Source organism: Podarcis tiliguerta (assembly GCF_965153285.1).
Source record: "Podarcis tiliguerta genome assembly, chromosome: 7".
NCBI classification, from domain to species: domain Eukaryota; kingdom Metazoa; phylum Chordata; class Lepidosauria; order Squamata; family Lacertidae; genus Podarcis; species Podarcis tiliguerta.
This window is the reverse complement of record NC_139540.1, coordinates 15,131,441-15,151,372: the sequence shown is the minus strand read 5'-3', so window position 1 is coordinate 15,151,372 and position 19,932 is coordinate 15,131,441. Positions and strand designations below refer to the sequence as shown.

General features: G+C 45.1%; 1 protein-coding gene across 1 annotated transcript in view; it reads right to left on the bottom strand.

The window, feature by feature from the left end:
- Positions 1-171: 171 nt before the first annotated feature.
- SNTB1 (syntrophin beta 1) overlaps positions 172-19,932 on the bottom strand; it is a 110,267-nt gene continuing 90,506 nt past the window's right edge. Inside the window, exons 4-7 of the mRNA XM_083450586.1 lie at positions 15,484-15,623; positions 6,566-6,762; positions 4,412-4,602; positions 172-3,276 (exon numbers count right to left, since the gene is read on the bottom strand). Coding sequence (XP_083306712.1) covers positions 3,184-3,276; positions 4,412-4,602; positions 6,566-6,762; positions 15,484-15,623 — 621 coding nt within the window. The 3' untranslated portion in view covers positions 172-3,183. The remainder of the gene's footprint in view (positions 3,277-4,411; positions 4,603-6,565; positions 6,763-15,483; positions 15,624-19,932) is intronic.

The window sequence follows — 19,932 nt, the reverse complement described above, 5'->3', positions numbered from 1 at the left end:
CAAGGGAGATAATTGTAAAAGGAGACTTAGCTAGAATAATTGCTTCTATCAAGCCAAAACTCAGTTGTAGAAATTCCATTGGGGTTAATCAAGCTAGCGTCACTGAATGTAACTATAATGCTTTCTCAAAGCATTCTGTTCTTGCCATATAAATTATAACCCCACAAAAGCTCCAGTAAATGAATTTTTTATTAAATATAGTATTTTTTCCTCTAAAATATAAATATTTTAAACTAAATTCTTACAAATCTTGAGTAGCGCCGTATAATTCGTTCTATCAACTCCAACCAAATATGAGTCGATCCAAAATCTGTATTTGTCTATAAATATATAACATTTTTTTCTCTTTGTAAATTATTCGCTTATTCTTTATATTGTAATCTGAGCACCGTAAATTACATGACATACTGTGTTATTTATTAATTGATAACTAGTAGATAAATTCTGATTATTTACAATGCAGGTATATCTATAACATTCCAGTGATTTTTTTAAAAAAGTGTTTAGGGACAGTATAATTTACACATGCATTTACTTTCCCTACAATACACAGTAATTCTGGGTTATTTTCTGTCATTCAAATCCACAAACGCTCTCCCTTTGCAATTTCATTTGTATTGAACGAAGAACTTGTATTTTGCGTGACGTTGATTGATGGATTGATTGAGTGCATGGATTGATGGCTCTCCATCTGTATATTTGCATGTTCCTTTAGTTTTCACAAAAGGAAAAAAATTCAGCCCAGCCTCACATATCCCTCTATCATCCTTCAACTGACATGGAAACCCTTATTCCACTTACAGGGATCTCTTACCTGCAAAGGTGTTCCTATGCTTTAATTGCAGGAACGAGACCTACCCCTAGATGCATTCCACTCCTAAGTCCATTCAAGTGAAACATGGAAGCCCATAGAGTCTTCTGTGCGCACTGGAGTGGGACATGGGGCTCTAGATCAGGGAAATACTACATTGACAGAAAGGGGTTGTGTGTTAGATCTCTTTTTGGAAGACCGCTATTATCATATCCCTCCCATCTCAAGGGCTTCAGTACTTTCCATCCTCTGCCTGCACCATGCCTGCATTTACCATCATTAAGAATTACACCAGTACCAGGCATAGCTGTTATTAATACCAAGCAAATACTCTATAACCAGGGTTTTATTATTAGCTTCAAACCCTGGTTAGGAAACTCTGGCTTAAGGCTCAGTTCTGGATGAAGTTAAGTGCATGATGTGCTTAGCAACATTTGCTCCGTTAGCCATGGTTAAGATCTGCACCGTAATACGGATCCCGCTTGGTATCTTCTGTATATAAAACAATGTATTTTCCCCCATGTACAAAAATAACTCTAAAAAGAGATTTAGTTGCCGTGTCCCACTTCCAGGGAACACAATTAAAATGAAACACAACTGAGCTCCCTTTTGTCTGTCAGAGGGAATCAACATCGAAAAAATGAGCAGTGTTCCAGGAAGCATGAATAATAGGGATAATTGTTATACTGAAAGCCACCAGCTCAGGGTCTCCCGATCACATTTTCTGCCTCTTTGTGTGTGTGTGTGTACAAGATAGGGTTTTAGTGTTGATGCATTTGGAAGACTGCATTCAAGCAGGATTCTTTGTGGGTCGTATCCAACCAAGTCATACTCAGAGGAGACCCATTGACATCGATGGACAAGTTAGTCATGACTGAATTAAGTCCACCCGCTTCCCTGGGTCTGCTCCAGCCCAATAAAACAGCACTTTGCCATGGCGATTGGTTGCTCCCGAGTGCTGCTGGTGTTCTTACACCACAGCTGTTCGGATCTATACTTGGGTCAAGAAGCCAGCAAATGGGAGTGAAATGGCAACAATATAGGGTTGCCAAAGTTTGTTGCTGGGAAGGAAGGAATTAAAGAACCTTTCCCTTGTTCCTTGGCTCATGGGAAGCCTGTCAGCAAAAGCATCACCACTGAAGGAGTTTTAGCCGAAGCTCAATTCAAAATGAGCCTCCCCATCTTAGAATTCTCCCAGAAGGATCTTCGCTGCCTTCAATGTCTTTAGAGTAAAACGATTTGAAATGCATCACATAATTTCATATAGACTGTTTCTCTCACCACAAGTTAACTACTGTTAACTGAGCAACTCCATTTTACGAAAGTTATCTTGGATTTATTAACTAAACGGGCACAGCGGCTTCTACAGCCGAATGTTACATGTGACCATTGTAACCCTTAAGCTACAGTACCTAAGGATAATTCTGAGGTTTCCCCCTGTTCTGGTCTGGCTTGGCAACGCTGCCTCAGTCTGACCTCTCCACCTGGGAATAGTGCCCTTCTGTGCAATGTCCACAGAGAACTAGATTTCCAAACCATTTCCACCTTTGTCTGGACAAGCAAACTACTCTGGTTGGTGCATTAATGGCAGGAAAATGGAGTTTTCTGAAAACAGAAAGATGGCTCAGCAGAGACAAAGTCCACGGGTGCACAAGATCTTGACAACTTTTCACCAGATCTTCTGTCTATCTGCCTAGCCCTTATTTTCACTCATCAGCGGTTTCCAAACTGCATACTCTCAGAACCCCTGCCCACATCTGTGTTCAACCGATTCTCCTTACCCACAATGGACTGCAGATTTCTGGGATGTTTTGGGACACACTTTTATCAGTCCACAAAGACTGCCAGCCCCATCTGTGGGGAGTAGTTGTCATGCTACACAAACAGAGAGGGGCACCCTAAAGCTGACCGTTGCTCCATTGCGCCTGGGCGACACTAGGGAAAATGGTGGACTTCAGGGGAGTTGTTCTCGCATTGCTGATTTTCTAACTCGGGCATCCCAGTTTCTCAGAGCCCAGTTTGAAAACCACTGCTCTCTTAGCACTGCTACGGACAAAGTTATGTATACTGGAAATGCCACGCTGTAATATTAAGCTATTTACTCCTTCAATTATTTATTTATTTCCTCTATTTACAAACAATCAGTTTTGTTTCCCCTGCAGTGTGTTAGTCGAAGCAAATGTCCTGCTCTCGAGCATCTCGGCAACTCTTCCTCCTTTCTGTGCTCTGTTTTCGTAGCTGGTCCAGACGTGGGCATTGCTCCTGTGCAGAATATTATATATATATATCCCTAGCAGCTTCTGCTGTTGCCAAGATGTCTCTTGCCATTTAGATTGTGCAGGCAACTCCTCCGTTCTTCCTTCAGACTGTGCTTATGCTACCAACCCAAGTCTTGTAATCTTGGCCGAAAGGAATGAATGAATGATGAACACAATTGGCTTTGGACAAGAGTGAAGGTCCAGTTGCTGAAATCAGAAAAGAGAAGAAGTATGACTCAATAAAGGATGTATACAGAAGGAAATCTGGGTTGCAGCCGAAGGTGCCTTGCTAACAAAACGAATGGTTCCGTAACTAGAAATGGGATCTTTCGATGCAACCCACAATTTTATTTTTGATCGTATGAAGAAAAAGAAAGTTATCAGTATCCTTACAGTAAGCTCAAAACTAGAATGAAAGCATCACTTTGAAAGTGACGTGGTTGTAGATTATGCAGCAGACTAAATCAGACAGGTGGTCCATAGTGCTTTAAAAAAGCAATTCTGCCAAGCAGCGGCTGGAGATGTCAAATGCAGCTGTTCTCTCTCCTGACTATGCAGCTGATCCTTGTTTTTGCTGATCTTTCAGTAGTTGGAGCAAGGTGGTGGGGGAGAAGCTAACCTTAGGCGCACCTCCAATAGCTGGTTTCAAAGTAAGGCAGTAGGACATTGACTCTTCCCCTTTGTGGGAGCATTTGCCCATTAACTACGGGATAAAGAGGAGATGAATTGTCCTAAGCTGAAAATGAGTGTGTGCTTAGAAATGGGATTCCCTTAGCTGAGCTATCCCCATTCACTTTCCAGGAAATGATAATGGGAACTTTACTGTCAAGGGCCATCGTTTCTGCTTCTAGGTTGTTCACTAGGTTGTTCACTAGGACTAGCCGCCTGAGAAACAGTTTCTATCCAAATGTGCAATGGGAATGCACATTAAACCTGTGATTTAAATAACTTTGCTATACGGTAGGCCTATAAATACTTCAATCAAGTGAAAGCTGCGCGTATTTGCTTTTGTATATTTTACACGAATGGCAGATATTCTTGCTGCAAAATTTGTGTTGCCCAGGATCAGAAACTTCATCTTTAAAAAACCTGTAGCGTACACATAGCCTTGCATATCTACCTTCAGGCCTGCAAGGAGCTGTCTCCTGATTACTAGGAATCTAGTAACATGACACCTGCTTTTTCAAATACTTTCCAAATTCTTAAGCACCTAATTCGCAGCACAGCGCTGCACAATCACTGTCACCCGGTACCAAAACGTTTATCGAAAGTTCAGATGCTGCAAACGACAACGAACTATATTCACGGCAACGCGGGGAAAATACAAAAATAAAAATCTTACAATTTCTCCTTCCTTTCCTCCAAAGTCTAAGTAAAGCATCCGAATCCCATCGTCCGAGGACATTTTTAGCTTCTCGTAGGGAAACTGTAGAATGGTTTTGGGGAAGGCACCATCTTGAGGTTCAGCTGCGAGGGAGAATCCATGTTCGTAATGAATGGTCAGACGGCATTCCTGGCTTTTGTAGGTGCAAGCTGAAGGGGAAAAGACACAGGAATTGGTAATAGTTAATGGGTGGGGAGTCACAAGCCTATTTGAAGGCTTTTGAATATTTTGGTTCTAGCTTGCAGACAAGCTTGGGGATAGGGAACTAATTGGCTCCATAACAACTGAAAACAGGCTCCGATGACTGCAAGCAGGAAAACAGCGTAGCACTAATATTTCAGCATACGTGGCTGAGCACCAGCAGGAGCTGAGAAGATACCTGGAAGGCAAGAAGTAATACCAACTGCAGCTGTATATAATAGTAATAATTAAAAGCATGGGGGGTTAATAGGCTCTCTGAACCTGCAAATTGGTCCTAGCCAGGCACGATTTCTGTGACAGGCGCCTTGGCTCACAATAGCTGGGACACAAACCAGGAACCACCTGGTCAGTGAACTACACGGTCAGGGGGAAAACAACGCTGTCCAAGGTTGTAAAGACTGCAGAGAGAATAATTGGGTGCACTCTTCCCACCTTGGAGCAAATCTATGCTTCCAGGTGTCAAAGGAAAGCTGCAGAGATAGCGCAGGATAGTGCGCACCCCAGAAATGATCTCTTTCAGCTTCTGCCTTCTGGAAGAAGGTACAGGGTTATAAAGACTAGGACTAGCCGCCTGAGAAACAGTTTCTATCCAAATGCGATTTTGGTTTTAAACACAGCGTAAGGTAGTCTCTTAGGGGACACGGGCGGCCTGGAGGGTTAAACCACAGAGCCTAGGACTTGCCAATCAGAAGGTTGGTTTGAATCCCCGTGACGGGGTGAGCTCCCGTTGCTTGGTCCCTCCTCCTGCCAACCTAGCAGTTCAAAAGCACCTCAAAGTGCAAGTAGATAAATAGGTACCGCTCCGGCGGGAAGGTAAACGGCGTTTCCGTGTGCTCCTCTGGTTTGCCAGAAGCGGCTTAGTCATGCTGGCCACATGACCTGGAAGCTGTATCCCGGCTCCCTTGGCCAATAAAGCGAGATGAGCACCGCAACCCCAGAGTCGGCCATGACTGGACCTAACGGTCAGGGCTCCCTTTACCTTTAAGGTAGTCTCTATGTGAGTATATTGTATTCAATTATGGGATATCAGAGTTTTTAGGGGGCCAACCAGGCTGGGATAGTTGGGATAGCAGGCTTGTTGGTTTTTGAATGTCTGATGTAGATATTTTCAATTTCGTTGTATGGGACAATGACAATAAAGATTATCGTATCGTATTGTAGTCTTCCTTATGGCAGCTGGTGGCCTGGGAGTCCACCCCATAAGCCCAGCCTCTGTGGCTTGAACTCCTGAACTCGAGGGTTCTCCTCGATTATATAATTCAGCTCTGCGTGAACAGAGCAAAAGGCTCTCAAAACACACTTCTCCCTAGTGCAAATAGCAGCATACAGTGGTACCTCGGGTTAAGAACTTAATTCGTTCTGGAGGTCCGTTCTTACCCTGAAACTGTTATTAACCTGAGGTACCACTTTAGCTAATGAGGTCTCCCGCTGCCACCGCCACGCAATTTCTGTTCTCATCCTGAAGCAAAGTTCTTAACCCGAGGTACTATTTCTGGGTTAGCGGAGTCTGTAACCTGAAGCGTATGTAACCTGAGGTACCACTGTATACACTTCCAGAATTAATGCTAAATACATTATTTCTCGTAAATGAGCCACCATAGCTCATTCTCATCCTGAAGCAAAGTTCTTAACCCGAGGTACTATTTCTGGGTTAGCGGAATCTGTAACCTGAAGTGTCTGTAACCCGAGGCACTGTACATTGTGAGAGAACCCTTCGTTTTGCTCACTCCTGGATATAGCAGACAAAGGGACCTTCAGCACCCCTTGGCCATTTTGGACAGCAAACAGACCAGAGGTAAGCAACCAGAGGTAAGACCCCCACCTAGGGGTCATGGCTGCTGGGGAGCCGTAGGTTCCCTACCCCTATTTCAAAGGTTAGTTGCCGACTGTGGCCCTATAGCTTTGGCTCACCGGTAGTGATTTCCATTGAGAGTTCCGCAGCGTTGTGGCAACCCTGAACTATGCTCCGCGTCCACAGTGAGAGGTCTCTGCCGGTCTCCGTCCTGAAGAGATGGCTTTCGATTCCTTGCCGTGTACCTGTACGGGTAGCAAAGGACAAATCCATCCCGGCCTGGGGGGAGCCTTTCCCGGGTCCTGAATGTACCAACCTAAAGGAGAATGAACGGAACAAGAAGCTGGCATTAGAGGGAGGGTTCCAGAATGGTAGATTCCCTGCTTTGTATGCAGAAGGTCCTAGTTGCAATATCTGCTATTTAATTCAATTTCACTTAAACTAGAGGTTGCATGAAGCAGACGAGATCGGATCAAAGTATATTATTCAAGGTTTCCTTGCAAAAGCCGTGACACTTATCTAAAGGTGGCGAAACGATTAGATGAGAAGCAAGCATTTCCTGGAGCGCCATTGAACTTGGAAGTTGATAGTGACATCACCTTGCCCACAAAGGTCCATATAGTTAAAGCCATGGTTTTTCCAGTAGTGATGTATGGAAGAGAGAGCTGGACCAAAAAGAAGGCTGATCGCCAAAGAATTGATGCTTTTGAATTATGGTGCTGGAGGAGACTCTTGAGAGTCCCATGGACTGCAAGAAGATCAAACCTATCCATTCTGAAGGAAATCAGCCCTGAGTGCTCACTGGAAGGACAGATCCTGAAGCTGAGGCTCCAATACTTTGGCCACCTCATGAGAAGAGAAGACTCCCTGGAAAAGACCCTGATGTTGGGAAAGATGGAGGGCACAAGGAGAAGGGGACGACAGAGGATGAGATGGTTGGACAGTGTTCTCGAAGCTACCAGCATGAGTTTGACCAAACTGTGGGAGGCAGTGGAAGACAGGAGTGCCTGGTGTGCTCTGGTCCATGGGGTCACGAAGAGTCGGACACGACTAAACAACAACAAGTGACAGGACTGTTAGGAAAGGTGCTGGTCTGAACTTCTGAGGCGTGATTTAATCTTGTTTAACTTTGTCAACATGGAATGAGTACATCGACTTTCTTCCTGAATAATATGCTAACTAATCCAAAGAGTTTGCTAATTGTTCTGCAATCTGACTGACTGCGTCATCACAAACTCACGTAGGTAATTTTAATAAGTAAACTTAAAAGCGTGACTCCAGACCACAGGGCTCTCAGGCACTGTTTCCACCATAGCACCCTTTGAACAGACAAGTTTCATCTCTACCAACTGAGGTCTCTAACTAATTGCCTCCATTTAGTAAGGAAGCCTCCCACCCGGGGCTGCAAGTCACAAAGTCTGAGGATTTCTACAGGGTAAGAGACACAGCCATACACACCTTTGAGGACAGAAGATGGCCCAGAATGTTCTGTTGCTCAACTGCGGTTCTGTGGTAGGCAAGTCAATACGAGAAGGGTTCCCTCAAATGCCATAGCCCTTCTGTTACAGAGGATATGTGTGCGGGCCAGGTCACAACAAAAATCCAAAGGGAGGCCTACCATGAAAGTGTGATTTCTTTCCTTTTCTTACACCTCTTAACAGCATTTGCAGCTGTCTATACTCAAAGGGAAACTGGGAGCAGCAAACCTTTGCCACATCTTGGTTCAAATTTGATAGGCTCATGGCGGAAACTGCTCTGAGGAACCAGCTCGGCCTCTCAGCCAGCTGGCTGACCATCCTCAATGCATGCCTCATACCTCCTGTTCCTTTTCTTGAAACCTTGCAAGGAAAGGGAGCCCGCAACCTCTCCCGTCAAGCCGCGGGGTCAGAATTCATTTGCAAATCTGACACTATTGGGCTTCAACTCTGCAGAAACAGAGAGAGGCCAGCTCATTACAGAAAGTAATTGCAATAATTGTCCCTTGAGCTCTTTGAGCAGAAGTATGTAAGATGAGTCTGACCAAAGGCTTTTCTAAGTCTGGCATCATCCTGTTCTCCACAGATACTGTTGCTTCATCAACACTGCAGCAGAAGCAGGGCAGCAGGTACCAGCCTGATGTGTGTTCACATAAAACACTAGTTTAATGCAGTGGTTCTCAACTCATTTCTCTGAGCCACACTTTCAGAATAAAAATGTTCTCATGGCACACCAAATTGTTTATTGATAAGAAATTCACTGGAAAACTAAAAGAAACAACTCCTGGCAGTGCTTGATTTATAACACAGAATCCTAGAATCCAGCTCATTTTCAACATACTTTATCACGTGCTGATGTTAGAAGAAGAAAAAAAAAGGAAGGAAAGGATCAGCAGGAGAAAAGAGAGCCAAAGAATCATTTGGACTCATGTTTCTTTAGTGGTCCAAGTGAGCCAATTCAATTAAAAGCAGTTGATGTTGCATCCAGAAGATAAGGGGGAAAAGCCACAAGGCATTTTTGCACATGGGTTTAGTAGCATGAGAGAAACCCAAAGCACTTGTTACTCACATAGCAGTGCTTTTGGGGTTTTTTTAACCCTTCAACAAGCAGGGCCCTTTGGAAGTTGATGAACAATTGATATAGTGCAGGGAACTGTATGAGCTCAGAGCTTTCAGCTCTCGGTGAGAGAGTTCACCTGAAGATTAGCCAGATGGAGAGGCTTTGCCAGGTAAAAGGTCCATCTCAACAGTGCCCTGGGTGTGTGCATTCAAGGACCGGCACTTCCCAGCAGAGGGCACAGGAGAGCTAAAAATCCAAAACAAACGCAGCTTTTTCCAGCATGTTGAGAATCAATAGACTTGTAGAGTTGCAGGAATATGCAGCTGTCCCATATGGGGACCGAGAAGAAACAAGTATTATTATTATTATTATTATTATTATTATTATTATTATTATTATTTTATTATATTTACTTATACCCCCCTTTTCCCTGATGGGACTCAAGGAGATGTAGACCCATGGCTCATGCTTAAAGTTTGATAAGGATGGAATAAGTCCATTTCCTGCCCATGTCCTCTCTGCGTGTGTCTTCTCCCCCCCCCCCTTACATTTCTGCATTAACCTGAGCACATTTTAAACCCACAACCAAATCTGCATCGGAATATTGTCACTCAAGACACTGCATTCCTGAAAGTGTTCTCTCTCGCAAAACACATTTGAAATGCATTTTGGTGCCTTTTTTGTTTTTAAGCTGAGAATGCTGTCAAAACAACCAGAGTGTTAGGAATCACTGATCTGCTTGTTTTATATAGCAGCCAGTCCACGGACCACCAACTGGGAACCGCTAATGGATCTAAGGGATAACCAAGTTTCAATTCATACACTAGTCTGGGATCAGATCAGCCCACGCTGGAATTGGCAAGGAGTCTTCAGGTCCTCAAGTACTGCAACTTGCAGAGCATTCACATCGTGATGGTGAAATTCGCTTGCTTTCTTTTTCAAGCTTACCTGTAGCCTGGCTCTTCCAGCTAGATTTGAGGTACAGACTGGTGTTAAGAAATGCAAATAGCATCAGGGTAGGGGAAAGGCAAGGGACGCGGGTGGCGCTGTGGGTTAAACTACAGAGCCTAGGACTTGCCGATCTGAAGGTCGGTGGTTCGAATCCCCGCAACGGGGTGAGCTCCCTTTGCTTTGTCCCTGCTCCTGCCAACCTAGCAGTTCGAAAGCACGTCAAAGTGCAAGTAGATAAATAGGTACCACTCCAGCGGGAAGGTAAACGGCGTTTCCGTGCGTTGCTCTGGTTCGCCAGAAGCGGCTTAGTCATGCTGGCCACATGACCCGGAAGCTGTATGCTGGCTCCCTCGCCCAATAAAGCGAGATGAGCGCCGCAACCCCAGAGTTGGTAACAATTGGACCTAATGGTCAGGGGTCCCTTTACCTTTAGGGAAAAGGCTGATCATTACTGGGATGGTAACAGCCAGGGAGGAAGAACTTCTCCCCAAAGAAAAATCCCAAATCTGAAACTGGAATTTGCTCTGGGGCCAGAGCTAAATGGCAGACCACCATTGGTTCAATATCCAGGTAGGGCTGCCGAAAACCCTGGAGAGCTCCTGCGAGTCAGCACAGACACTACTGATCTGGATGGACCACTGGTCTGACTCATAGAATCACAGAACTGTAGAAATGGAAGGGGTACCATGGGTCATCTAGTCCAACCCCCGCAAGGCAGGAATCGCAATGAAAGCATCCATGGCGGATGGCCACCCAACCTCTGCTAACACACCTCCCGCAAGGCAGCTTGCTGTGCTCCTAAGCCCTTCAATTTGTGTGTGTTGGTGCACCGTTGCTCTGACACAAACAGCTGCACGCTTGTGGCAATTTAGTTGTCATTCCCTGAGTGGCTGTCCTAAGATAACCCTCCTGTCAGTACAAAGAAGGGATTGGGTGTTCTAGAGGCCCTTACTAACTCGCTCGGGGTCACTGAGAGGCTACAGAGTCCCTCACGCCACTGCTAGCAGGAACATGCCGACTCGCCAGCCTTGTAACATGAGAACCTTCGTGTCTTGTGCTGTTTCCTCGCAGTGCAGGAATCCCGCACTATTTGGGTGGGTTAAGTCTTCTGCAAGCCGGGGCCAACACTTGCCTCCACATTTTTCTCCCTTTGCTGTCCTCGGATACGTGAGAAATGTTTCGCCTAGCGACAGATTGGCAGTTGTCACTACATGTGGCCGGCTAGAAGCTAGGCGCATACCCTATGCCACCAAGTGCTCAGGCAAAGAGTACCTTTGGTAGTACACAGTGTTTTAACTGGATTTTATTCAGAGCCTCACGGCTTCAGCCAGGAAATGGTCCATGCATTTAGTGAACTGGGCAGTGTTAGAAACTGAGATATGAAAGCTAGGAGCTAAATGGCACTTTAAACCTACGTTATGGGCGCCGCAATGGAATGTCTAGGCGCACTTTTTATGACAAGAATACAAAGCTGGAAATGAATGAACTGCAGAATGGCAGACAAAATTAATGGAATACGCAGAATTGGATAAAATGACAGGAAGGATGTGAAACCTGCGGGGCCAGAGATTTACAGAAGACTGGAAGAAATATACGAACTATTTGAAGAGCAACTGTAATCAACAAGTCACGCTAGTAGGACTACAAGAAGTTCTGTAAGGAGAAATGTATGAAATATTGCAAAGAAGAGAAAGAAGGGAGATATTAGTTATGATATTTAACTGTGATAGTGAAAGTAAGAAATGTAAATTAAGTGAAAAGATTGGAAAATTTTCAGGTGTGATTGATGGAAGTCAAACAAATTGTATAAAATATAAAAGTATGTTTAATAATTGTTGAAAATGATATGTTAAAACACACACACACATATGAAAATGAATGAACTGCAGCTAAAATCTTCATTTTTCACATGGTCTCGTCCTCATCTGAAGACTGCAAAAAAACAAAGCCACGCTTCCCCTACCCACCCCCTAATATTCTTATGAGGGTCTCTTCTCCAGCCTTCAGAGAGTGGCTGGAAGTGGATAGGCAGAAAAAGGTCCTCCTTTCGTTCCAGCAGTGGCAGTTTTAATCTGAAATCTTACGTCCAGTACCGTGCCCAGAGCTCAGAAACTGCTCACATGAATGAAGTTCCCTGTCGCAAAACATGCCTAGAACAATGGGAGTTTCAAAAGCTGAAACGGGATGGTGTTCAACTAACATGTTCCACTAGTGCAAGGGTTGCTACTTGTGCAATGCAATTCCACACACACCATGCATGCCCCAAATCTGCTCTGGAGGGTTGGGAAAACCCCCAGAACAGATTTAAGGTGCATACGGGGGCCGGAGGGGGGGGGGAGAGTTTGATTGTGCAAGTGGAAATCCTCACACTGCCGGAACTCTGCACCAAATTGGATATAACCTAACAATAATGGAAAACATTTGCGATGATCTTTATCAGTAAACCAGTACCAAGCTAGGAAAGAGCTTCTTCATGCTTTATGCCAGATGTGGTTTGGGCTCCGGCTCCCACAAACATTTGGGGTGCAACGTGGACCGAGAAGTGGGCCAAGAACCAAGAAGCCTTAGGAGGAACAGTTGAAGGAGCTGAGTATGTTTAGCCTGGAAAAGAGGAGACTAAGAGGAGATGGGATTTTGTTGTTGTTGTTTAGTCGTTTAGTCATGTCTGACTCTTCATGACCCCAATGACCAGAGCATGCCAGGCACTCTTGTCTTCCACTGCCTCCCGCAGTTTGGTCAAACTCATGCTGGTGACTTCGAGAACACTGTCAAACTATCTTGTTCTCTGTCATCCCCTTCTCCTTGTGCCCTCCATCTTTCCCAACATCAGGGGCTTTTCCAGGGAGTCTTCTCTTCTCATGAGGTGGCCAAAGTATTGGAGCCTCAGCTTCAGGATCTGTCCTTCCAGTGAGCAGTGATAGTAAGAGCCTGTTTGACAGTGGAATGGTCTCCCTCAGGAGGTTGTGGACCCTCCTTCCTTGGGGGTTTTTAAGCAGAGGTTGAATGATCATCTGCCCAGGATGCTTTAGCTGAGATCCCTGAATTGTAGGGAGTTGAACTAGATGACCCTTGCGGTCCCTTCCAACTCTACTATTCTCTGATTCTAACCAGCAACTTGAATTTTTCTGCACCTTTTAATTCATTTGCGTTTCACACGTCTAATGTGGCAAGCATCCCAGTGTAACCCCCAGCAGCCTGAAAAAAACTGAAGTGGCCTTGCACAAGTCATTATTTTTAATTTACTAGCTGGCCTGTTGATAGGAGTTGCAGCCCAAAACTTCTAGCGTACCAAGTTGAGGAAGTCTGCTTTAGAGTGTACCCATAAGCCAAAAGCCATAAGCCAGCTCTTTGTGATGTTCCCTTTGTCCCACCTTATCCATCTACTTGTTCTTGCTTCCTGACACTCTATGGTAACCAGCTGTTATCTCCTATCCCAATGGGGAAATGTCTTCCTTATTGCAGGCTTGCATCTCCGGTGGAAACAGCTGGCAGCAGAAAGAAGCAAGGATGATAAAACACCAGGAATGTTTCTGGAGAGCTTGGCAATATCCAGGGCTGATCTGCCTCTTTGGTGGCAGCAGTATTAATTCCAGAAATCGAGCAGGAATAATAAATTATAATGCTCCCAAGCAGAACTAAACGTTACAGAATCAAAGAGCAAAATTCCGGTTCCAAAAGCGAGGCACACATGGAGTACCAGCCAAAGAAAGCAAATCTTACAGGCTTATAAAATCATTTAGTGCGCAGAGAAACGGTGACTGGGGAGAATTCTGCTTCTCCTTCTTTTCCAATAGTGGAATCGTGAGCTACGAAAACCGTTTTGACACAAGGCAAAATTCTCTGCATTGACAAGGGACACACAGGGTCAGCCTCTGCAGAAGTATGCAAAGCCATGCCCTGCAATGATGTCACACAGGTGATAGGCATCGCTCCATGCAACAGGGAACGCTGCCTTTCCAGGGTACCTGGCCATGTGGAGCACTGGGCATACACACAGATCTGCATTTGAAGACATGCACAAAGGGAGGCAGAGCCCGCTGCTTGCCGCCATATATGCATTCATGGTTCACAGAAGGCCTTTGCTCCACCCCCAGATACAAATTAAACACCACCTCCCAACTCCTTGAAAGATTCCATCAAGGGTGTCTCTGAAAAATTTTACACATCACTTGGGAAGACAGGCAAACTAATGCCAGTGTACTGGAAGGAGCAAAGATCACCAGTTTTCTTCAACATCAGCTTCGTTGGACTGGTCATGTTGTGCGGATGCCTGATGATCGTCTTCCAAAGCAACTACTCTATTCCGGACTTAAAAATGGAAAGCGTAATGCTGGTGGTCAACAAAAGAAATTTAAAGACTCTCCGAAGGTTAATCTTAAAAAGTGTTGTATAAACAACGACAACTGGGAAACACTGGCCTGTGAGAACTCCAATTGGTGAACAGCCTTTACCAAAGGTGTCATGAACTTTGAAGACACTCAAACTCAGGATGAAAGGAAGAAACGTGCTAGGAGGAAGGCACGCTTGCAAACCCTCACCGTGATCAACCTATGTCCCCACTGTGAAAGAATGTGTGGGTCCAGAATTGGCCTCCACAGTCACTTACAGACTCACTGTTAAAACCGTGTTTATGGAAAGCAATCTTACTTGGCTATGAGTGATCGCCAAAGAAGAAGAAGACCAATTAAGAATACTTGAAGAGGGTTTTGCTTAACCTTAGAACAGAATTCCAAACCCTTCCTAAAAAAGGAAGTGATGTTCTACCTCTACAGAAGTACGCTTCCAGATACCAGTCACTGGGAATCACAGGTGGTTTGTTGTGCTGATGTTCTGCTTGTGGGCTTCCCAAATGCATCTGGTTGTCCAAGGTGAGAACAGGTACTGCACTAGATGGACCACTGGCCTGATGCAGAAGGCTCTTCTTATGTCCTTACATTGCTGCCTCATCAAAACTCACCTGCCTTGTAGCAAGGGTCACCAACAAAGTGCCCTTCAGACTACAACTTCCATCACCCCTGACCATCGGCCCTGGGAGTTTTTGTTGTTGGCATCTGTCTGTCTCAAGAGACAATCGAGTGAGCCTCCAGGAGTGAGGTCAAACTGCTGTGCCAGAAGTGACCTCCCCGGGATGTAAGCCTGGGCAGTGTGTATGGAGGTCAGGGGCTGCTCATGCAACCCCCCACCTCTTAGCCTTGCTAATGTAGTCCAAAACAGTGTTAAAAACTCAGATATATAAGCTTAGGATTTATGTCCTCTGTGACATCAAACATGTCAAACGAGGGTCTGACTTGCCCTATGTGATGCCAAAGCTTATCAACCACTAGCTATCTGACTTTCAGAAGACACCTGAAGGCAGCCCTGTTTAGGGAAGTTTTTAATGTCTGATGTTTTATTGAATTTCTAATATTTTGTCGGGAGACGCCCAGAGTGGCTGGGGAAACCCAGCCAGATGAGCAGGGTATAAATAAATGATGATGATGATGATGATGATGATGATGATGATGATGATAGTGAGCGGCCTGCGAACATGACAAAACATCAACAAAGGTACCTGGTGGCCAGCAGAGGGTATGAATGAAGAGGACCGAACCAAGCCTCTTTGATCCGTGGCATGCTCTCGTACATCAAGAGATCCTTCTCAGTCAGTACGACAAGCACAGCTTTCCAGTGCCTCTCGTTCTCTCCCAGCACCTGGGGAGGAAAAGAAGAAATGGAGCCTGTGAAATGATGGCAAGGAAAGAAGTCAAGATTGCAGTTGCCAGCTAGTCTGAAGTGGGGGGACAAGAAGCACATGCTGCCAGGAAGGCAATGAGTTCATTGATTGAATCACTTCTCTAGTAGTGGTCATTTAAGCCACTTCCGCCTTAAGGAGGAGGTGGGGTTGTGGGCTTCACGGCCCCTCCATGCGCACAGTGGGTGAAGGCCAGCCCCGCGTGATTGGGGGGATTCCCGGTCGTGCCACCCCCTAGGTGGCCAATCAGCTGGTTTGGGAGCGTGGCCTGCCCTATAAACGCAGGACGCGGCCAGGGATCTCCCTCTTTGCTGCCCGCCAGCTGTTCCAGCTTTTCCCACCCTATAAGGTTTTCGTTCCTTGACCTTGCTATGGACCTTGGTTGGTCGCCATTGAGGGGCCTGATAGGAATTTTTCCACTTGGCAAATTGGCACCAGCCACTTGGCTTTCGCCTACCTCGTAGCAAATCGCCACAACTTTCTGGGTACTGACAGTTAGGCATTGGTATTGTTCTGTAGATGGAAGAGGGGAGGTAGCCCCATCACCTGCCCCACATATTGAATCCTGTTAAAAGATTCAAGGGGGCATGGCCCTGTCTGAAGCCTAGGGAGGTTAAGGCCTAAGTCACGCCCCCTATCGGTGACCCTGGGGGAGTTCCTAGTTGATGTGCATCAGCAGGACTCCCCCTACTGGTGGTTAACCCTTCCCAGACTTCAAGCGGACGGGCTGGAGCGCACTAATTTGCATAAAATTGTCGTGTGCATAGCTGCAAATCCAGAACTGCTATAATTTCAATACAAGTGCATCTCAGAAAAATAGGGGAGACCTGTCGGCATATGCAGTCTGCAGCCTAGGTACAACAAGGGAAGCTACATTAGACTTGAGTCTAACCAGCACTGTCCAGCCTGACTGGCAGAAGGTCTCCAGTATTTCAGACAGTGAAGAACCCCGGCCTGATCTGCAAATGCCAGGGATCTGCTGCTTGTTCCCTACCACTGAGTTCCAGCAACCCAACAGGTTTGGTATGAGCAGCAACGAGGCCTCTGCTCTCTTCTTATGGTCCTTTACCTTCAAACCAGACTCGGACCACACAGCCCTCCAAACAGAGGTTGCCTTCAAGCAGAGGACTATTCTCTGGGAGACCTTCAAATTAGAGGACTGTCCACTGACTGCTCTAAGAGTAATACATATCCCACCTTTAAGGAAAGTATCCCCCCCACCCGGGCAAATCATTCAAAAAGTAGCTACTGCTGCCATGTTTTTCTTTCTAAACTCCAGGTTTCCTGCGGGACACACATTTTTTTCTTAAATCAAGTGACTCACGCAGTCTAGACTTTGCCAAATGGTTTAAAAGCATATTTTCAAACTGTGAAGCTAATCGATAATTAAATTAGAGTCCTGTTTTGGAAAGCCATTCTGTATTTTTCATTAATTGGAAAGGGCCACTCCAATTATAATTCCCTTTTATTAAACTAATTACACAGTATCAACAGGCTGAAAATTTCACCAGGCATTCAGCCTGTGAGATTTAAGCAAAGGGTGTGTTGGCTTTGGGGAAGTCTCATGTTTCATAAAAGCTAGTTTTCAGGATACAAAAATCCGTGTTTCACTAGATTTACAGACCAGCTATGAATAGAAACTTTAAAAAAAGAGAAATTTTGATTATTATTTTTTGTTTTGTTCTCCTGTTTGAAAGAAAATGGGTTGTTTTATTTTCAACGAATTTGCATTGATTTTTTAACGTATAGGAAAATAAAATATGTTTTCAAATAAACAATATAAAAGGAAAAGCAAAGCCTAGGTTTAAAATAAAGTTGACATTCTGGACAAGCGCCTAATAAACATCTTCATGAAGTGATCTACTCAGGTGAGCACATCAGGTAAAGAATTGAACCAGTGCTTTAAACTTTATTTCCCCTTTTCCCATTTCAGAGTATAGGGGAAGCAGAATTAAAGCTATGAGGAGGCATCTCTGCTTAAAGGCTGCCGGTAGAGACTTTCCATATTCCTGGAGTGAGTTTCTGACATTAGTAAAGGTAAAGGGACCCCTGACCATTAGGTCCAGTCGTGGCCGACTCTGGGGTTGTGGCGCTCATCTCACTTTATTGGCTGAGGGAGCCGGCGTACAGCTTCCGGGTCATGTGGCCAGCATGACTAAGCCGCTTCTGGCAAACCAGAGCAGTGCACAGAAACACCATTTACCTTCCTGCCGGAGCGGTACCTATTTATCTACTTGCACTTTGATGTGCTTTCAAACTGCTAGGTTGGCAGGAGCTGGGAACGAGCAACGGCAGCTCACCCAGTCAAAGGGATTTGAACCGCCGACCTTCTGATCGGCAAGTCCTAGGCTCTGTGGTTTAACCCACAGCACCACCCGCATCCAGGTAACTAATCCCTTTGGATACTCTGCACAGTGTGGAAGTGGCCCTGTTTTGACAGATGTTAAGATACATATTAGGCTATTTTTCTTGCTGGTTGATGAATGAGAACATCCACATTTTTATTTTTATTTTAAGTAGATAATCTTGATTCAAGTGCAGGAGGCGATTCCGAATGCAAAAATAATGAAATTTGATTGGCCGAAGCAAAATAAACTGCAATGCAGAAACGCATCGCACGACATCTACAGTGTCCTGTCTCCCTCCGAGCTGCATTTGTGAACTCACTGAAACCAAGGCAATTTCCAGCGGTGGAGCTGATTAGAGCAGACAGCCGTAAGCACAGGATGTTGGTACATCCCACGCGGCAGGAAATTGGGCCGCACTATACCTCTGACCCCAGCCACAGACGAAGGAGGCAATACTGGGAGAATTATTTCAAGAGGGAAATGAAAAGAAGCAAACGGCTACATTTCCATTGCTAATCTCTTCCTGATCCCAATGCGCACTACAATGCAGGCTTGTGTCGCTATCAGATCTGGGCGTTTGCCAAGGCATACAAAATTCCCCGCAGGGCACAATAGGAACTGCTGGAAGTACCTAACGAAAACAAGAGGTGCGAGTTGAAGGTGGGGAAGGGGAGAGATTTTGCAGCCTGGGCTGTGGGACCATTTCGGTGCTAGGAGTCTGAATGCTCAGGGAAGACAGAAGCAGATAAACGCATAATTGCAATGATTGATTGAATGAATGATAATAAGTAGTGGCCCAAATTTGTTTGTATCGCCAAGCTGAGTGCTCTTAAACCAGCTTCACTTAACTGCAGTGACACTGTCATGTAGCCAGACCAGACTGTCTACAAAGCATCGTGGCTTCATAAAAACACTATGTGATCCCTGATTGTCTAGGTTTCCCTGATTGTCTAGGTTCACTCTAGAAAAGAGAAAGAAGCCAAAGCAAACAGGGCGAGGTAGGTAATGATGAAATGGCAGCAAGTCGAGGAAACCAATGGCAGCAAGGAAGCAAAGTGAAGATTCACATTAAATTAGGCATAGGGTGGAATATGTAAGAGGGAAGTCTGCATTAGGTGAAGTCTTGGGGTTATTTCGGACTCAAAGCTGTCCATGGAGGCACAGGTTAATTCTGTGTCCAGGACGGCTCCATCTGGGACATCGCCTAAAACTCTACCTGCAGTGACAGCAGCAAGAATTTTGATGGCCCAGAAATGGAAGCAGGAAGAAATGCCGACCAAGGAAGAATGGAGAATGAAGTTGATGGAATATGCAGAGATGGACAAATTGACTGGGAAAATAAGGAACCAACGCGATCAGAGATTTTCCGAGGACTGGAATAAATTCACAGAATATATCAAAAATGTATGTGAGGAGCAACTAACGCTTGTTGGCTTTCAAGAAGCTTTGGGAAAAAGACTGATTGAAATGTTGTTTGAACGATAGGTTAAGATTAAGAGTGGTAAAGTGCAATATAAATTTAAGAAATGTGAGAGGTAGTGAGAAAATGGAGAATTGTCAAATAGGCTGAGGGAAGTCCAAAAGATGTTTATGTACAAAGCGAATGTTAAATTTGGATAAAATGTTTATTGGAAACTGAATAAAAATTAATTATATAAAAAAAATAAAACTCTACCTGCCTGTGCGCTGCCTTGCCAGAGTGGCGCATACTCTGCTTATCTCCCGCTTGGACTACTGCAATGTGCTTTACGTGGGGTTACCTTTGAAGGTGACTCGGAAACTACAACTAATCCAGAATGCGGCAGCTGGACTGGTAACTGGGAGTGGCCGCCGAGACCATATAACACTGGTCCTGAAAGACCTACATTGGCTCCCAGTTTGTTTCCGGGCACAATTCAAAGTGTTGGTGCTGACCTTTAAA